General features: G+C 40.7%; 1 protein-coding gene across 3 annotated transcripts in view; it reads right to left on the bottom strand.

Moving 5' to 3' along the window:
• ARHGAP17 (Rho GTPase activating protein 17) overlaps positions 1 to 20,983 on the bottom strand; it is a 46,701-nt gene that overhangs the window by 8,825 nt on the left and 16,893 nt on the right. For all 3 annotated transcript variants that reach the window (XM_084270808.1, XM_084270806.1, XM_084270807.1), the window contains exons 2-16: positions 14,603 to 14,642; positions 10,627 to 10,731; positions 9,756 to 9,832; positions 8,582 to 8,693; positions 8,325 to 8,401; positions 7,541 to 7,652; positions 6,740 to 6,808; positions 6,499 to 6,580; positions 4,349 to 4,476; positions 3,854 to 3,965; positions 3,176 to 3,257; positions 2,646 to 2,726; positions 1,829 to 1,942; positions 1,397 to 1,488; positions 1,086 to 1,242 (exon numbers count right to left, since the gene is read on the bottom strand). In XM_084270808.1, coding sequence (XP_084126934.1) covers positions 1,086 to 1,242; positions 1,397 to 1,488; positions 1,829 to 1,942; positions 2,646 to 2,726; positions 3,176 to 3,257; positions 3,854 to 3,965; positions 4,349 to 4,476; positions 6,499 to 6,580; positions 6,740 to 6,808; positions 7,541 to 7,652; positions 8,325 to 8,401; positions 8,582 to 8,693; positions 9,756 to 9,832; positions 10,627 to 10,731; positions 14,603 to 14,642 — 1,440 coding nt within the window. The remainder of the gene's footprint in view (positions 1 to 1,085; positions 1,243 to 1,396; positions 1,489 to 1,828; positions 1,943 to 2,645; positions 2,727 to 3,175; positions 3,258 to 3,853; positions 3,966 to 4,348; positions 4,477 to 6,498; positions 6,581 to 6,739; positions 6,809 to 7,540; positions 7,653 to 8,324; positions 8,402 to 8,581; positions 8,694 to 9,755; positions 9,833 to 10,626; positions 10,732 to 14,602; positions 14,643 to 20,983) is intronic.

Raw genomic sequence — 20,983 nt, 5'->3', positions numbered from 1 at the left:
AAGCAGCAACAAGGAAAGCTCCAACTTTCTGCATATAACACCATTAATGTTAAGACATGCGACACTGGCTTATCCACACAGAGGGGTAAGCTAAACACAAGTGGAACAAGCTACTCAATTACATTTGAAGACAGACATCGATGACAATGAGGTCAAACCACTTCGTGATCTTGCATGTAAATACCTAGATTTCCTTCCATACCAGAGTGTCTCCTCAATGAGTAAGTTTTGCCACATGAATTTTGTTTGTTACGCACTAAGTTGCGGTACAGATTTCCAAACAGACCAAAAATGCCACTGGATATGCTCTATGATTTGTGTTTAAAGGAGAATTATGCCTAAATGGACTAAAATTCTAACAGATCTTAGAATGCATACAGCACATTCATTCTGGAATTTAATTTTACTCCTGTTACTGAAGACAGTGAATCTTCATTTTCTTCTCTTCTCAGTGCTGATACATTTGCATGTGGCTAGCCACAGTTAACATTCAGGTAACAATTTAACATTTGCATAAACAACTAAAAGCACAACAGCACATCACTTGAATATTCATGATATGAATGATAACACATGAGTGTTACACTACATGTTATATGGGAAAACAGCACATTATTTTTATTTTTTAGCGTTCTACTGTTGGCTGTGCTATACTGTACCATCATCAACGTCTTATGAAGGCACCAGGTAACACCACCTCAGCTTATGGGCTTTGAAAAAGAAGCCATGGAATATCAGAAGTTAGATAGTGATAGACACTGCTATATATAGTTCTGTTTCAGTGGATTTTAGACACCCCCCCCCCCAATCTGTGATAGAAAAATGGTAATTAGAAGCAGTAATTATCTGCTTGGGGTTATCATGCATGGAGTGTAACTGGAAGGAAATACTTGCATTACCTTTGAACCTTCCTCAGGCTGCAAGAACATGGGGGAAGGGAGAATAAATCGCTACTGTTACCTACAGTATCTCCATGAAATTCTCCTCCTGAGACCAATATAAACGTGTCTGATTACAGCCTCCTCAGCAGTCCAGCCCTCAGGAGTGGGCTAATAAATGAAACCTAACCTGAGAATGAAATGTACCTTTCTTTCTTCAGTAAATCCCCTTCCATTACAGCCATACTAAGAGGTCTCTTCCTTTCCAGTGTTCCAGATTCATATTCACTCCCAGTGTGTGACAAATGATTAGAATTAACAGCAGGGACTGCAACAAATGCCCCAGACACATTGAAATCTTGATCTGAAAGAGACATGGAGAGAATGCATCCTAAAATACATCTATATAGAGACACACACATGCATGCATTAAAAGGTGCCTCGCTGCCAGAAGCTATTGGAGATTTACCTACATGGGGTTATCACAAATACAAAATTAAACTATGTCAAGAATTTACCTCCAGGGAAGAACCAGTCTGCATGCTGAATAATTGGCTCAATAACTGCTACCACATGGACTGAAGTTGCTGCTGCCATTTCAGCAAGGGATCTGCAGAAGAAATTTGTACAACACTTTACAGAGTGTTCTGTCAAAGTAAGAAAATGTTTTAAAATTCCTACTACCTAAATGGCAAATTGCTCAAAGCATGAAGTATCAAGCAACTCTGATGAACTCTACACTATTCAGTAACATTGCTAGCTTTTTAGAGCATTCCTAAAAAGATGCATACTTAAAAGGATATGAAGGCACAGGTTGAGAGAATATTTCAAATACTTTCCAGGCAAATACTCTGCTGCAGTGAACAGTCTACATGATTTACAACAATCTGACAAGAAATTCTACAGCTTCATAGAAAGTTCTGTTTTGTAGCTTTCCTAAACCAACTTACCCTTCATTCTTTGCCCATAACAAGTTGGGGCCCAAGACTATTGCGACATTGCTGGGTGTCATCTTGTTAACATCACTGTTCTGTGCAAGCTTTGCTAAAAATTTTATTAAATACCTATAAAACAAGAAAGAAATAATTAAACAGTGGGAACAAAGAACGCTCCTTGTTTAAAGTGACTCAGCAAAAATTCCAGAACTCAGAGTTCCCAACAAAACAGAAGATGAACAGTCTTCTTGCTTGGTAGCTGGCTACTCTGTTTCTATTCATAAATCATAAAATTTGAGTTGGGTAGAAAAGAAAATATCTGCCATCTGTGCAAAGTGGAACTATGGAACTCATTTTCAAACAAAAATGTTTAGATTGACAATGCCTGCTCAATGGCTACTTGCATAGCCTGTAACAGAACTCCTGCATTTCTAGGAGTTACCAGAGAGAGTTTTGTTCCCAAAAGACAAAACCAAAAGGAAAAATAACATGCAAGACTCATCCAGATGATTTCTAACTGGAGAATACAATGAAAAGCACAGCTGGTGACAAGTCAGGGACTACTGTCAACACCATGAGCCCTAGGTAGAAGGATTCTATGATTCTATGCACCACTGCTTCAGTACAGTCAACAGCGAATTAACTTGATGGACAAGGTCTACCACCACTGATGCACAGCAACTACTTGAGAAAACAGGATGTCCTTTTATAAGCCTAACTGAATTTGGCCAAGAAAAAGAAGCTGATTAACAAAAACTCTAACCCAGCTTTGAAGCATGGTACTTTAGCATTAAAGTGGCTGTGCTGCAAATCAGGAGCTGTTCATCCTTACCTGAAATTTGCATGATAATGCTTAGGTAATTTGTTACAAATTCTCCATAACTCTTGTAGCTTCTTATCCTGGTCCTGAATACTGAAAGGGAAAAAGTTTCAGTTACACCTTATTCCAGATCAGAAAATTGTCATTTCTTCAGCAAAGAAAGATTAACTATATAACCTTCCACTTATGTCAAGTAAATGCACTGTTTTTATCAATTTATCAAAACCTGTCAGTCAAAACCCTGAATTATCTCTACCTCCAGTGAAAGAAAACTGCTTAAGTGTCAATATTATGCAGCCAGCAATCTAAAGCAGCCCTTATATGCTTAAACATAAAATAGGTATGTCACCATTTTATTTTGCAATTAGTATTAAACTAAACCACAAAATTTAAAGTCACTTGTTACATATTTTCCTTTTAGGGAAGAAATGAGAAAACCTGTGAGAGCTTCAGTCTTTTCTTTTGAACTCACATATGAAGAACCAAATTTGATAAAAGATATACAGAATGTTTTCTTACAGAAGTATTTTTAATATGCTTACTTTGCAGCTTGTGTCCATTCTTCATATAGACTGTAGGTCATTAAAGGTTCTGGCAACTCTCGCAAATAGGATTTCAAGGCACCTGCAACGCAGAGCAGAAACAGGTAAGCTGTTCAGCCAGTGCTTGTAGTCCTCATTAAAATTCTGTCCTCAGTTTCTTCTTTTCCTGACTGAATGGCATACATAACTGTGATTTTACCTATGCAATAGGACTCTAGTTCCAGTGTAACGGTGGGAATACTGACACATCCACAGTGCTCAACAACTCATGCAAAAGGTGTTCCAGTAATCACTGTGATTTGACAGAAATGGGTACTATACAGCTATGAATCATCTCTTCAGAAAAGAGACCTAGGTGTTATTAAAGATCTACATATGGCTCTAATCTCCATTGATCATGTCAACACTGCTGTCAGGAGAGGAAGTACGATATTTGGATTACTACTATCACTGGAATTTTAAATACAGCCATGAATATATGAAGCTTGATGAGCGTTCATACCCTATACTTATCTGTGTCAGTTGTGCAATGAAGTGATCTTTCAATTTATTTTCATTCATAGTTTATCTGCACAGAGATCCACACCTTGCAGTGCTGCCAGTCAGCAGTTAAATGAACAGCATAAACTTGCTCTGTACCCGTTTATACCCCAGTTTGACTCAGAACATTCACAATACCTGCAACAGCATGAGGATCTGAATAAAATTCATCCAGCTGGGAAGTGGAACAGTCCAAGGCAGCTTTCAGCTTTTTTAACTTGGAGGCTCCAGCAGCAATTCTGAATAAGCCCTGCAAAACAAACATCCAATTTGACTGGTAACACCACAATGACACAATACGAAACAGTGGAAGTTTTATGACAGCCCCTTTCAGAATAGTTTCAAGTTCAGTGTCTTCACCTCACAATGTTATGACTTAACAGCCTCTTAACACATCACTGCCATCTGATGTTTTAGTTACCTCTCACCCTTGGCCTGTTCCTAATTTTTCATTCTAGGTGCATTCATCTCAAAGATACTCCAAAGAGCACTGATGTGTTTTTCTGTTACACAAGATTTCTCATCTACACTAATGAAAAAAATTACTTAAGCAGCTTATGTAAAAAAGGGCAGACACCAGTCCATGAGATCTTTTTTCCCATCCTTCAGAGCAAGCAATATGGGATTACCTACCTCCTCCCTCATTCCCGTTTCCAAAAGCATCATTACACAGGCTTCAATAGGGACTGCAATTTCACGACCGCTGCGCTTGAGATGCTCTTCTAGTGGAGTTCCAAAAGCTGGCTTTTCAGTCCATTTGTCTAGTTGGAGAGTATCAAAACACTGAGCAAAGTATCTAACATTTGAATTATGCCCCAGACATGAAAAGAAGAAAGTCTACAGTACAGCAAAGAAATTTTCAGAGTACAGTTAAGTTTTACAGCCCTCGATTGGTAAAGTCCCTTATATCATGAGAAGAGAGAAATGAGCCTGCTGACATACAAGAAAAAAATACTTCTGCATCTTTTTCAACAGATAAAACTCTGTGTAAACAGCAGTGCATCTCCTGCTAGGCCTTGACACAAGTGGTGCCACCACATTAATTCTGGTTTGCAAAGGCACCAAGAGGCTTAAGTTTGCAAGAATCTTCCTGAAAAAAAATTGTCCAGACTGAACTGTATTAAAGGTGGATAAAATCCAAGCTGTTAACACAAAGGTAATTGCTGATTCAAGGAATCAGCAATTTAAAATTATGTTAACAGCCCCAGTGTCTTACATTAGAACTGCCACATTAACAGTCCATTGTTGTAGTGCTTGCACAGATTTTCAATTCCATTTCTTGATTGTTGCTTAACCCTGAACACCAAAATTGGCACAAGTTCCTCCAAGTCAAATGTGAATTTCTTGTTTCCTACAATTTACTTTTTCATTCATTTCTGCTGTCTTAATTGAAAAAATGCAGACACAAGAGATTGTTAGTACAGATGCATTATTCCTTTCACGTGGAAAAAAGGGGAAGACAGACTTTCAAAGAGTCCTCAAATATACAACCTGTTTCTGCAAAGGACTTAATTTACCCTCTTTGTTTAGAAAAGCACATCAGCTACAGCCCTCATAAGGCTTTGGCTCCTCTCATTCATTAACACACCATGAGAAGCACACCTTATTCTGCAGTTTTCCAACTTGCAGTAAACATTAGGAAGAAAAATCTCAGTAAGCATTCAATGCCACAGTAATTTAAACTGCAGCCAGAGACACAACTGAAGCAATGCCCTAGGCATGGGACCACAGACACCGTGCCTCCTAGCACACCTCCCAGGAAGGCCAATCTGTTCTGCAGCACTTGTCATATGAAGACTTTGTACAAAGCAGCTGAGCACCAACAGAAATTTAAAGCAGTCACATCCATGAACAGGGAACCTTCTACACAGCCATAACACAGTCCTGATGCTGTGTAAGCATCGTTTGTTTGGATTGCCTTGTCTCCTATTAGATCAACAGTGTACAGGTATTCTATATAATCATTCAGCAAGAAGCTCCTATTTAAATACACATATAAATAGTCCATCTTTGACAACTTGCATGTGGTCCACAACCAAAGATACTTGAGTCTTGACATGCTCAGACCATATTTCTCTCAGACACTGTCCAGCCTACTGCTTCTTCAGAGCAATTAGAAGCTTAAGAGACAGTACAGCCAAAGTTTAGGACAGCAATTTCAACATGGTGTATTTTCACACCAAGCTGTTCACGATACACCTTAACTCCCACTGACAACTGAAAGCTTAGTAGTTTTCAGCTTGAGCTGTATTATTTGCTTTTCTTAACTGCTGATATTTGACACAACCTGAATGCTCCATTAGCCAGCAACAGTGCAGTGTGCACGCTGGAAAAAAGGATTTTATAAAAGAAGGGGAAACAAGTAAAGCTCCTTAGAGTAAGGGAGTTTTTCTGGTAATTGCCTAGTAATCATTCCAGAAGCAAGGACCCTAAGAAGTTCTGGAATCACAACAAAATTTCTATTGGCCTCATAAGCCAGGTATGAATGAGCAAAAGGTCATACTGTATCGAGGAAGAAGTGCAAGCAAACAGAGAAAATGCTTCCTTTACTCTTTTGGGTATCAGACAGATCCTTATTATTTTATTAGTGTGTTAAAACATGGCTGGAGAACTCCAGAGAACACAAAGATGGAATTATGCTTGGGAATGTAAAATTGTTAAGGAGATCAAAATGGCCTTATTAAGTAAATCTGCATGCAAGAGAATCAAGATAAAGGAGGAGAATATTGTGCATAGGTGGCACAGGCAAGGAGAAGCATCAGCCAGAGCACAAGTTACTTTACCTTGATGGGCTTGAATTTCGGGTAGGACCTTTTCTATGACTGCTAATGCTTTTCTATGGTAATCTGCTTGTGCTTCTAATAACTGAGAACAGAAGCCACATTTTAAAAACAAAAAGAGCGTTAGCTTCTGATAAACAGATATTACAAGACTAGAAGGTTTAGCACACAAAATGTATCTTTGAGAACTGAGTGTCTACACACTTATGTGCTGCAATCGAAGACATACTGAAAAGATACTCACCATAACAAAACATCTAGCGTATTCCCCTTCTTTGGACACAAAGTTATACATGTCTGCTGCTAGTTGATCCTTAGAAAAAGAAAAGGATGCAGAGTAGTACATCAAATTTACAGGGGCATTTCAATTTACAAGGGAAGACAGAAGTATGTATGTGTATTTTGCCTGCACTAAGTCAGAACTATCGATCCAGGCAGTACAGGAAGCCAGTAATCTGCCTACTCAGCTACATGTATCCTTCCAAGCAAAATTCATTCTAAGTGCCTAACTTTGTTTTATACAGCAAAGCAGCTGCCCACTTAAGTCCACATTGGATTGTATGGCAATGCATTATTTACAGCCAATCTCTGCATACAAAGAGGAGTACTGCTAAAAGGGTTTCAGTGCTCAGCTCCACTGCGGCATAATGCTGTATTTGACAACTGAGAAGTGAAACTGGATGTGAACTGCTCAGACAGTCCTTTTATGTCAGCAGCTTGAATTTCATGCAGGTAGCTCCCATTGCCCAGCTGCTCAGTGGCTCGAAGCACACAGGCACCTTGAACACTTTAGTTACAGTTAAGACATAGTTCCTTCTCATAACTGTCTCAGACTGAAACATGTAAAATGCCACAAAAAGTTTCTCATTAAATTAAAGCAATTCAGTGTTAAAATACCTTTAAGATATATGGTTTAACAGCCACATGATTTGGTCTGGCAGTAATCGCAGCCAGCTCCACCTGCAAGGCTTACAGAAGCAGCCATATCCTGATTGCTATTGATGCTAATGAGACACTGAAAAGAGAAAGACTCATCTTGTCATACCTTGCACTGTTCTACTTTATTTCCAGCTTCATCCATTTCTTCCTTAAGAGAGTCTATTTTTGAAGGATGCATTTGAAAATTTGTTCCTGAAGTCTTGTGGGCTTGGTTGTATCTGTGGAAGAAAAGCTTTGGTTATTTGGTGAAAACTAAAAAACAAGAATCTGCATTTATGGCTCTCTTGAAACAGGTCTCTTGATAGGAAACAAACCCAATGGTTTCAGAGGTTTTCCAACGAATCTAAGGAAGGTGTTCACAACACACATTAATGACATGCTGGCATAGCTCACAAACAGCTAAACAACAACAAAAATCCCCAAGAAATCCTGCATTCTCCAGCCTGCAACACGGGTGTATAATGTGTTAGAACTACTAATCCCAGAAAATGCCACAGATGTTAGCACACAGTTTGAGACTGTTGAAAGGGACTTAAGGTAAATTGAACAACCCAGGACCCTACCAAAGAGATGGTTCAATATACTGAAGCACTGGGCATGCTTACAAAAATTGGACTCCTATTCCTTAAGTTGACAGCTTAAGTGAACTGGAAAGATGATTTTTCAGCATTTTTCCAGTTATATATAGGCAATTAAAAGCTCCAAAAATCTTGATTCTGTTTGGATCTAGTAGTCATTAGTACTGTCTTCAAATACTTAAATGTTTGTCTTCTTTTGGTAAAGTATCAACCTGTGTACAGCAGCATTTCAGAAGTACAAGCTTCGGATGAGATACCAATAAGAAGTTCACATTAGTAGAAAAGGGCCTAGTAATTACAATTATTTCTTACCTTCCTCTTGCAGAATCCCAGTCCAACACCAGCTTTGCAAGCTGTTTCCTCTGCTTCTGAATGTTTGGGATCTCTGTCTAAAATGAGAATTCAAGGTTTATTTTTATTTTTAAATTGTGTATTGTAATAAATTACATTTTGTTGATTTCATACCCACTTAAAAACAGTTTTATTATTAGCAACGAGATACATTCTTTTTTTGCTCAGTTTACACAGAAATCCAGATTTATTTCTCCAGCCAGGCTGAAGTGACTTACCTCTGTTAGCTGACACAGTGGGTCTAAAACTTCTTTTTCAATCTGTACTTCGTGCTGGGAGAGCTCCATTGCCAGTTTATTCTCTGCATCGCCACATGTATCTAGCATTTTCCTTTAAGAAGCGTAAGAAGTTGCAATGTGAGTTACTATTGACTGAAGAAAAAAGATTCAAAATGAAACTGCGGTGGTCCCTTGTCCTATGCTGCCCTTTCTGAAAGCTCTCTGACGTATAAAGCAAAGCATCACTCAATGGCATAAAACCAAGATGCTCTATGCCATCATGAGCAAATTTGGGATAGGCAAGGAGTGTTATTAAACCTTTGTTTCCTAAAATTCCTTAGCCATTACAACATTTTTGGAGGCTCTAAGTCATCTAAGCGATAATACTGGCCTTAAGGAAAGAGAAGTTAGTATTTATTTCAAAGCCCATCCCTTCCACCTCACCAGCTGCAGGAATATTGCTCAATGCTGTATTTAATTTTCTCCTAAGCCCCTTTAATGTGAAAAACTCTTAACACCATAATGCTAAGCAATCACATATGCTGCAGTCTCAGGTTCCAAGCCCATGATTTGACCTTTGTTTTAAGCTTGTCTTAAGGAAAACCCCTGTTCTCTAAGATTTTTATCCATGTTTAAATCTCCTGCAACAGCTCAAAAAATGCACACAAAGGTTTTTAAGGTCATTCTACACTGTGTCCATTAGAACTCCCATCAGCAACGAGGAAACACATTTGCTCTAGGAATTCAGTGTATTGACATTCATTTGTTTCAGCCACTTTCCTGTAAGTTGCAAATATGCACTTTGCCAGGACAAGGAAACTGGCATTATTTTAAACTAGAAGCCCTTAACACAAATTGGCATTAAGTCAGCAACACAAAACTGCAGAATGCAGTATTTACACTAGATTTTAAATGAAGATGATAATTTTAATAACACACACTGAGGAAAGCCATTTTCAAAGGTTTTTAAGATAGCAGAGCATCAGAAACCCCTGGAATGCAATTCAAAGTGAACCCCAGAATCACGCAGGAAGAAATGCTTGCTCACTTCTCCTTTCCATTAGAGAAGGGATCTACATTAGATTGAAAATAGCCTTTACATACATAAAGTCTCTAATTGGAGCCTTGCAGGCAATAAAGTGACAGGTTGTAACTTATAAAGCCAAATACTTACCCCAACAGAGTTTCATCACTTAGCTGGACAGATCCTTCTTGCATATTTTGAGCAAGAGCTGTTAGAGGAAGTTTTTTCTGTGGAACAGACAGAACAGTGCTCAAGTGTTATTCACCCCTTCCAGCTTTCATGGTATCCCCCCATAAGACTTTTCCCCTTCTTGCATACGGTTCTGTTGTACACATATGCAGCTCGTTTTTTGACTAAGAAAATGCCAAGTCACAAAAAGCATCAAGGCTCCTGTGCCCAGACACTGTGAAAAGCACTTTCTTCTCAGTCTCAGTTGGAGTGACTGGCCCAAAACACATCTCAGCTACTGTCAAAGACCAGTAAACTTGAGATCCAAGCAACTACCTCCCCACAGAGGTTTGTTCTGGGAAACCCCTGATTTACAGGAGATCTCTATCATTCAGTAAAAGGACAAAACTTGAATATTCATTATTTCTGGTGCTAACACTTTAATAAAACCTACCTATGGCTTTGCTAAAGGGGGGCAGAAATCAAAGGTGTATGGAAAAATGTTTACAGTTAATTGGAGACGTCAGCATAGAAAGGTAATTCTAAACATGAAAAGTTTGCTCAGAGTTGCAGAGGATCTTCTCTTCTCAGTCAGGTCTCATGAAAGCTCCAATTATGCAGCACTTTGCAGAATCAAGTGTCCTGATACTAACTGAGATATTCTCCAAGGTTGTGTCACTATATCTGGATGGGGAATTACAGCTACCACTTCACCAAACAACATCAACATGTGAGATGACTTTCCAGAGTTTTTTCTCATGGATCATGTCAGGCAGGGCAGCTGGCCAGTATTTAGAAGGCCTGACTGCATTCAGACTGGTCTCAGAGCAAGCCAAAGGACAACTGTACTTACATGTCTCTTATCAGGATCTGTCCCATGCTGGCCCTGAAAACACGCGATTAATCGCTTCTGTGCAATGTGGCAAACAGATCTCACAGTGTCAAGACGCCTCTCGATCTAGTTGACACAAGGGGAACAGAGGAAAAAAGAGAAAAAACAAAAAACAGAAGTTATTCCCCTGGCCTCAGCAAAAAAAAATCTTCCTCCTATACCACACTTAGTTCTGGGTTGCATATTTCTCAAGTCCTACAGCTCACAAGAAGGTCAGATGCTCAGCAGAAGTGCCTGACAGCAAATATATTTAAATGGCTTTTCCACCCCTCAGTGGCACAGAAATTCACTGTCAATTCAGTTGGAGCTTGCAATGGTCCCAAGACTAGAGTGGAAGGGGAAGAAAACCATTTTTTTTTCAGCTTTCTGTTGCATTTCCTTCTCTGCCCATTAAAAGCACGGTCCAAGTTCCTACATGCTAAGCAAAATAATACTTTCAGGGAGAAATTAATGGGATTCAAAAGCAATGTAGAATGAAAAATGTGTCAGTGCACAAGAACTCTGTTTACCACAGTATATTTGAAACACTGCTTAATATAGAGACTGTGAATATGATAAATATATACATTAATTAACTGTTCTTTTAAGGGATTTAATAAGAAATTTCAACTAATTTATTTCTAATAATACCAAAAGCAAACAAAGTGATGAGCACTGGGACAGAACTGCTTATGGGACTGAGCTCTCTACACACAGCACCATAAGAATGCTGTTTATCTGCATTTTGGTGAGTCACCAAGAATAAAAGGACGCCCTTTGGAATGGCTTCTATTTAAAAAGCAAGGAAAAAACCCAACCCAATAGATTTAATCTGTAGAAATAATCTGAACAGACTCCAGTTTTGGTACAGATCAAATTGCTCCTATTAAACTGGGGGCAATAATGCTCCTCAGCTTTCCTATCAATCATCAATACAACTTACATGACAGTAGTAATTTTAGTGTTATGGCCTGTGTTAGCTCCTGTTAAGGGTCCTGTACCTGCATTTCAAGCAGGAGAGATGGGTTCCCCCTATCCTAAGGAAGCAGACTATGTTCTCATGAACATGACAAGCTTTAAATTCTCATTTACAATGTTACCCATCCAGGTAAGAACATTGTGTTTTTAACTTCCCCACAGGTTTATCTGGCACTACTATGATGGGATATGTATATCCTTAAAGTACTTGCAGTTGGAAGATGTAATTAGGTCCCAACAAGAGTAGCCAGTAAAAATTACAGCTACTGAAAAGGACTGCAGATCCAGCAGAGGAGGAGCCTTCAGAGGTGTGTGCTGGGAGAAGCTGCGAGGAAGAAGATGCCAGTGGAAGGTGGACAGGCAAGGATTTGGTGAGGATCAGCATAGAATCACTGCTGTTGGACAAGGGAGCCCTGTCCTGATTGCGTGAGCAAGAGCAGGACAGGGCTGCCTGTTTCCCTTCAGAAAGAGGGAGCAGCAGTTCTGCTAAAAGGTGGTCTGGAAGAGCACACAAAGCTGGGCCTTGGGGCTGCTGTGCCAAAGGGAAGGTGAAAAAAACAGTATACAGGGGCTGGTGAGCTGAAGGACCAGTGTAGAAAGACTGAAGTTTCACTGGCTACACGAGGCACTAAAGGAACTAAAAGCTCTCAGCTGAGCTGAGGTGCTCAAAAAGCTTCCTAAAAATATATTGTGTTAGAGTAAGGAGCAGAGAAACTGCCCACAAGGACTGCTCTGCAGGCACAAGGCACTGCCTTTCATTTACACAGCATGGATCAACAAGCTCAAAATTAAGTCCAATCCAAAAAAAACCCCAGACCACGTGAAGGTACATGAGCACGAAGGTGCTACTGCTTGTGGTCTACTGTTGCAGCTAGGAATTTATTTCTAGTTTCTTCAAAATTAAGTAGCACTACCACATTCAAAACCACACACTATTTGTGAAAGCATTTCTTTTTATTTGGTCAAAATACTTCAGACTTCTTAAAATACTGAGCACTGGGCTTTTTTCCACACCGGAAAGTGGTGGCATCCTATAACTGAGCCATCTTACAGATCCCAGCAGACTAACACAGCCCTTGCCAACCATGCAGGGTGGCTTACACTCCTTAGAAAAGCTCTGGAGCACATATATTCCCAACAGCCTCTTTCCAGGCAGTCTGAATGTCACACTCAAAAGACAGAAGACTGATAAGAGGAATGTGACCCCAAAAATTCATGATAGTCTGTTCTCCCCTCTGATCTGCTTTTTAGTTCAAAGATGTCAGGAAAATCACAAAGGACATTAATCTCCATTAAGCTACCTTTGAACTGAAAATGTGACCTACAGGCCACGCTGTCTGTACCCACTGGGCATCTTCAGTGTACAAAACATCACACAATTGCTTTATTATATGCTACAAGGCCATGCCAGAAAGTGGGTCTATTGTAGAAGCCTTTCCAGGACTGAATTATATTCCTTGTCTTCAGACAGGAACACATTTAAGAGATACTTGAAATGGAGTATTACACTTCAGAAAACAGGAAAAATAAACCCCAAACTATGGCAATCCTATGTCAAAGCTTGAGCTAAATATAAAAAAGAACACTGTGAAACATGTTTCTAAAGTGAACAGTACCATGCTTTTAAGCTCTTTAGTTAGATAAGAGCCTCCCTCCCCTCCACAAGCCCCCAAGAGCAAACAAACAAGTGAGTAAATTCTTCCATTTGGGTGTAGCCAGTCTGCTCTTGTGCCTGGGAAAGCCTTGCTTGCAAAATTTTTTTGGCAACAAGCAGCAGTATTTTTGGCTTTCACTTCTTGTTACTATTCTGCAGCTGACCAAGAAAACAGATGGGGCCTTTGAAGGCTATCAAGGTGTTTTAACATCATTTATGTCATTTAATTGTACATCTCTCTTTAGAAATTAAAAAAAATAAAGTGATTGTCAAACTGTTAAGGGATCTGTGGTTCCAGTAAAGCTGCCCATGGAAAAGCAGAGTGAAACCTTTCACAGCTCACTTCACTGTTATACTCAAGATGATTTCATGTACATGTACTGAAATGAAGTTTTAAAGCTGATATATTCTCTTGTCTTCTACTTTACGCTGAACAGCTGGAGAGCTTGGAAATAGAAGTAGTTGCATCATTTGTTTGGCTTCCATGTTTCATACACAGGTCCTGAACTTAAGCATAGTAAGATGCTTTGTAATCAAATCTGAAATAACCATCACCCTCCAGGTCCCACAGAGCTGCCCGACTTCCCTTGCCAACTTATGCTCTGCCATTTTAAAAAAGTCTTTCAACAAACTAATCAGAGGAAGAAAAGTACATAGAACAAGTCTGTAGTCAAATTTATTCCATGTAATCAACCCTGTTAATCTAATAGTTCCAATTAAAAATCAGCCATGAAAGCAGTGCTTGATTAGGTGGCATGCTTTTAAAAACATGACAAGTCTGCAAACAAATCAAATGTCAGTGTGACAAATTTGAGAACAAGTGTCACAAGCTAAACAAGAAGCATTTGTACGTTTATTTAGAGAAATTCCAGGCTTTCAGAACAAATTGACATTATCTATTAGCAAGCAGTTGGCATGGGTTTTGCCACTTCTCTTAAGGCCCAAGTTGACCTCTTCAAGAGAAACAGAAACAAAGACAGAAACCAGCTGTCATAGTTTCTTCCCAGCTCGTCATCTTCCACCAGACTGGCAAGTCATTAGTGCTAATGGTTCGTAAGCTTAGCAAGCTAGTTCATCTAATTAAAAGCAAAAACACTTCCTCCTTCACTGTATCAAGCCATATGATCAGATTCAGAAACAGAAGTTCCTGAGCTTTTCCACTCAAATTGTGTTAAGTTTTCTCGTGCTGAGAAGTCAGCCAAAGATGTCTTTGGTTTCATCTCTGTATTTCTTTTCTCCCACATCAGGTACTCCACAAAACTTGGAAGGCTCAAAGTTCATAAAGAGCATTTAAAAGAAATACTTATGTATATGGCATTACAGTACCTGCAACAGGTCTTCACTAAGTACTTCCGTTTTCTCAGCCCTAAGGGAGGGGAGAAAAAAAAAAAGTCCATTGTGAGACTAATTAGCATGTTCAGGGTCAAAGATTGCTACAACCCTTCCAACAAAACCCGTTCAGTTTCAAGTTATAATGCCATTGCTACCACTGCTGCAAACACCACCGTGTCCATGATGGCACACGTCGAGCTGGCTCCCAGCCTGTGAGTGAAGGCACGTGGCTCACCCAGCACAGGGTGCTTGGGAAAGACTGACCTTCCTGGAATTCCCAGCCCACAGCACGAATCCACCACACCAAGCTCTCATAATTCAGACTGTACAGTGGTTTTAACACAAAGCAACATGAAATCTTGAATCACATCATTTAAATGCAAAGATGTACTGAGGAACTTGACTTTGATTCCTTGTTGTTAACTAGGCAATGTTAGTGATGCACTGGAATGTAATGGAACTTAAGGACATGAGAAGAGTTGGACAGTGAACTCCATCTTTTTGTATTTCACCACTGCAAAGCTTTATCCATCTGTGGAAATGGTAGCCAGAACACCTTCCCCTAACCCCACATACACACAACCTCCATCAGAAATCTCCCATTAGCTCATTTCACTGAATTCCACGCAGTTACTACAAGAAAAGATTTATTACTTAAAAACATCATCAGAAGTAATGGTAATCCCAGTAAAGGTCGACCCTCAACATAAAAATCCCTGAACACTTGCATGCACTTCCAGACAAAGCACTAACTGCTGTTACAAACACTGCACACACAATCCTACACACTGACTTCCAATCCCAGTTTACATAAAGTTTGCATTGTTAAATGTTGACACAGATTTATTTGGTGTTGATTCATTTGCTATGACATTGCTTTACCTTGCCTTTGATAGATCTATAAAATAAAGATAAATTGAGTTAACATGTGATCTCTTCTACTTCACTGGTCACTGTGACTATGCATCTCTGTTGGCACAGAGGACTCTGAGGTGCTCCAGTACTTTATTTTCCTGTTCAGAGTTCTCCCCACTGCCCACTGCTGCACCGACTTCCTTCTGATCCTAAATTGCATTTAATAACCTAGTCATGCACAGAACATTTGTTTTCTGGATCAGGCTTCATCAGCTGAAGGTGTGAAACACCTCCAAAGACAATGTTGATTCACTCTACATTTGGGCTTTGTTTTATTTGGATTCTTAATACTTTAAGGTATTTGACTTGAATTTCAGGGCATGTTATCTGCTTGAACTATCTGCAAACCATAAGGGGTTTAATAATTAAATACCAGAATACAGTAACGCTCTAAACCTCAATAAGACCAAGACAAAAGTTACTTAAATACTCTGACAGCAATATAAGCTGCAAGCACTGCAGTATTTATTTGTTTAGGAAAACACATTCATTGATAAACAAACAGATTGATAAACTTTCACAGCACACAAACAGAAATACTCTGTCTGACCGAAATTGCATCCTGCTGGAGAGCAATTATTTCAATTTTATTTTTAGTCTTACAAAATCAACAGTGTAAAAATACCCCAGTCACAGCCACACATTCTTAAACACATTTTAATTTACTCTTAAATGGAAACTACTACACACGTCAGCTAACTGATTTGGTAGAATACAGAGGTACTAAATGGTTTTGTAGGAGTACAGTGCTGTGCATGACAGTGGCTCTGCACAAGCTTCTCAAGCAAGCAGAGGTTTTGTTCTTTAACAGACTGCACAAGAGGTAAGTCACCTCTCTTTCTAAAACTGAATTTAGTAGTGCACACAGCTTTCATGAAGGGGCTAATACAGCCTTTGGTTTCAAATACCATTTTCTTCTCAGCCCTGTTTTGCACAAGTTTATGGATGGTTTTCAGAAACAGCTTTCAAGAAGTTAAATTCCACTCTCCTTTGAAGAATCTGTATGATGGTACCAAGTGGTATATCGCCTTACCTTTGGACATCACACACATCTCAGCAAAGGCTCACCTTAAACACCCAGCCAGCCTAAGCAATGCACAGAAAGAGGCACCAATTCAATACGTGTCAGGTAAGATCCCGTCTGGATCAAGGTGGCACATGGTATGCCAGGATCAACAGTGTGCAGCCCCAGGGGAGGAGGAGGTGTGCGGCGCAGACTGTGTTCACCTGCCATAAGCTCATTAAACAATCCAGCTCAAGGTGTCTTATGTAAAAACAGACTTCTTTCAGCAACAGATGCAGCTGCTGATAAATAAATCAGCCTGCCCGAAATGATTTAATTTTGATCTTTAAGAAGAGCTATTGGCAGTTTCAACCATGCTCAGATTTTCTGGTGGAAGCAATCAGCATTCAGCAAGAGATCAATTAGCATGGCAACAGCTGGACTGCTGGTGGACTCCATCCTTCCAGGGTAACTTGGAAAAACAGCACAGCAGCAGCAGCACCAACAACGTGGCATACAGAGGTTCACTAGGTGTAACAGACTATGGCAGAAGTAATGGGAGAGCAGCCACCTTCTCCCCCTTCCCATATATCCAGGTCTGTTTCCTTCTTTTGCCTAGAAATCTGTTTAAGAAACACAACTGCTTCCTACATCAGCATTACGCAACTGAAGGTCCCACAGACTCCCTTGCGTATCTCTAGTCCTTCATTTGGCTCAGTGTAAGAGAAAGAGTGGCCAAAGCCTTTCAGCAGTTCATTCACCCTGGATGCTGACACACATATCGACATGATACCAAACAGGCACCACAGAAGCAGAGATCTGACGTGCCAGAGAAGCACATACAACCTCAACCCATTCAGCAGTTTTAGGAAATAAAACAGCCACCTCAAGTAGCATAATTCAAAACATTTAGGGCACTTAAAACAGGCTATGTACACATCATTAAAACCACTGGAGCGCTGGCAATACCAAGAATAACGATTGACCAAGAGTTCACAGACTTAATTTTCTTTCCCACCCATGTAGCAATCATCAAAGTACTGTAAAATTTTGTAAATTCACTTTTAGCTATTGGGAATCATCAATAGAAATTATCTTCAAAGGAAACAATGTCCCTTCTAGTATTATTCCATACTTGTGTTCAATAGAAGCTTTCATAATGCTGCTATGAAGTTACTGGATGCTTTTGAACGGCTTTAGCCACAACGTAAATTAAAAAACATCAAATAGCATGGAAGTTCCAAACAACTTTGATTTATCAAGTTTGATTTTTCCATCCTCTTTCTTCTTCCTAGGAAACTATATTTGAGTTAAAAGCAAGGACTGCTCAGTAACACACTAGAAGAAGTTTGTTTCCATTTACAACATGGTTACCCCCAGACTAGAGGTCATTATGCGAAGCACAAAACAATTTTCATATATTTATCCAAAACACTCTTTGTACACATGTAACTGGTTTATCAGGGATATAAAATCACAGCTCGAAAATCCAGATCTCTACCTCTGAAGTCAGGGGTGCTTCCCCCAGTCATCGGTGGCAGCAGGACAGTGTCCCCAGGCCAGTGCCGATTTAGAAAAGCCGCTGATGATGATGTCAGGTTCAGAAACACAAGAGGGAAGACCTCACCCTTCCTGCAGGCCCACATTCCACCTTTAATAAGGAAGCCAAGAAAGAGCCACTAAATAATACTGATTTTCGGGGGTCACAGCCATGAATCAGAGAGTGCAGGCCTGTGACAGCAGTGCAACCTCTCTCCTTACCAAGCAGGGGGACAGCAGCAGACCAAGGGCACCTCCATCTCTCTCTGAGTAACAGGTACTACTCACTTAAAGTTTAAATCTAACTGCAGCTTCATGGGACATTTCTGCCAACTAGGTAGAGAATTAGAAAACTTAAAATTACAGAATCATAGAATCATAGAATTGCATTTATACATTGCACATTCTTTTTCTCTAAGTAGAGTACTGTGCTCATCCCTCATACTTCTATCTTATCTGGTTGGTAGCATGAAGCAATGAAGAAATCCTTCTGGAATCAAGAACTGATTAAGAGTTGGAAAACTCGGTTGCAGAGAGCATCCCCAAGGGCTCTATCAAGCCCAGCAGCACTGGTAGCTGGCCTCCAGCCTGGAGACCCTCCACGGCAAGTTTCCCCCCATGGGCCATCACGAACACAGCCTGTCCCAAATGGAGTTTGGGAGGCCCAGACCACAGCAACTGGGGCTGTTTACATTCCCAGCAGCTACACTCAACACAGTCCAAACAGTTAATTCTCCGTTGCATAACGAGGTCCCTCCAAGCCATTACTAATGGGGAAAGCACGCCCTGCCGTCAGAGCCCCTCCTGCATGCCGGGGGCCCCAGACACGCTGGTTTGTGATGGAGCTGCTTGTGCAGGAGCCATCCCTGCACTTCTGGACAGCAGGATCCACTGGCACACGGCATGGAAATGGGGACCTGCCCAGCCAGGAGCCTCTCGACACCTTCTCTGTGCACCAGGAAGAGAGCACAGCACGAGCAGCAGCCCGAGGGACGCTGGACTCTGCACACAGGGCTTGGCATCACACCCCACCACAGCAGCGGCTGCTCAGTTGCCTAAATGTGAAATTGCTGCTAGGTTGGCAGCAGTCCACGGGAAGCAGGAACGGAGCTGGTCCTCTGGGAAAGGACAGCTTCTGAGAACTGAAGGTGAAGTTTCTCTGCTACAACCCTACGCAGGATCCCTGCTATGCCAGAGCCTTTACATCAATCAGCTGTTACTAAGTTTTTTCAACTAAAATTCAGGAGTGCATTAAAAGAGATCATCTGCAAAAACAAAACTGAACAGCTATGATCACCCCTTTAATGAATAAAGAGGATAAAACTACTGAATTTCCTAAAAATGCTACTTTCAAACTTTCCCCCCACACACACTGACTCAGCACTACATTTTCTTGCCATAAACATACCAAGCATAGAGCTCCATGAGCTGCTGGGAGTGGCAGCAGCTCCAAAAGCAGCTCCTCACTTCTTCAGCATCCCTCACCTCCACTGACACAACATGTGGTTCAGCCGAGGCGTAAACCAGCTGGGGTAGCCAAGCCAACCAAAAATAATCTGGCAGAAACAGTTACTCTTCAGCCAAATCAGCACCCCAGATTCACCCTTCAGACAAATAACCTTGCTGACACAGCTGCAGGGTGGGAACAGGCAGCGAAACTTAAGCTCTGAGTACATCTCAGAAGAACAATATATAAAGAATATGCCATACAACAAAGACACAAAAGCCTGAGCAGAGCTGGCTTCTCATTTTATGATACTGTAGCACTGAGAAACTGTAATTGTTCAACAAATACTTGTTGCCAAATCCACTCTTCAAGTGTCATTACTTTTTTAAAAGACAGCAAATAGCGTGCTTAACACGAAATATGACATGCCACATAAATGTTGGTGTCATTTTCTATTTGCAGATGGCACAGCCAGAAGTAATCGCCTTAACTCACTCAAGGCAAAAAGCAAAGGGTTTGAGAGTGGAAAGATTGTTATTTTTTATTGTAGACAAGCTAATTACAACACCTTAGCTTGCTGTGACATGTGCCCCCGGTCGGCCTCCTCTCCAAGTGTTTGACAGTGTATTTCTTTCCTTCTGCATAGCCCAGCCTGAACAGCAGCTTGTCCTGCCAGGCTCTGCTCCACCTACTGCCTGGCTCTGCTGCGGGCAGAACAGCCCCCACCCCATTTTTAGAAGTGGTCCCTTCACTTTTTCATTTTACAGCTCCTTCACACTTCCAGGCAAAAAGTCTTCTCTGTGCAAGTGGAAAGAGCAGATGTGAATTCCTGAGATAAAAGTGTTTATCTTCCACAGGGAAAGAATTTACATTTCTACGTATAAAATTCAGAGCTTCTGTGAAACAGCACTGGAGATACTAAAAAAAAGCAAGCTTCATGTAAATAGCATTTGTCATCATCTTGCATTCACAGCAGGGTCCTGTCCATAACCAGGGCATCGTTCCCGACCCGGGGGGTGATCTCCAAAAGCCAAAGCCACAAAAACCAGTGGAAATTTACACCCCTGAATGGCTAAGGAAGAAGGAACAAGACGGATCCTAACACGAAGAACCATAAAAACTTGGACATTCACACCAGAACAAGTGACTCAGTTCAAATGTCAAAGTGGAAACAGAAACCTTGACTCACGCCCTGCGGATGGGAGGTGGAGCTGGCGGTAGGTGATGCCTCGGGAGGGCAGCTGGCTTCGCGATGACACGACAGGTCCACGTTCCTGAACTCTGGAAAGATTTCAGCGGAAGCGAGGAGACACCCACCCAAAACACCAGACAAAACTAAAACTGGCCTGCCCTGCTGTTTGATTTTCCTTACACAAAGCGTTTGTTTGTTACCGTGAGTAACCAGATCAGCTTCGCAGGCGAGTTAACACTTCAGAGTACCTTTGCTGGGCTGGCAGCACATCCTGCCTGC

This window comes from Gallinula chloropus (assembly GCF_964237585.1).
Source record: "Gallinula chloropus genome assembly, chromosome: 15".
Classification (NCBI taxonomy): domain Eukaryota; kingdom Metazoa; phylum Chordata; class Aves; order Gruiformes; family Rallidae; genus Gallinula; species Gallinula chloropus.
The sequence above is the reverse complement of the archived record's forward strand: the minus strand, read 5'-3'. Positions and strand labels throughout refer to the sequence as shown.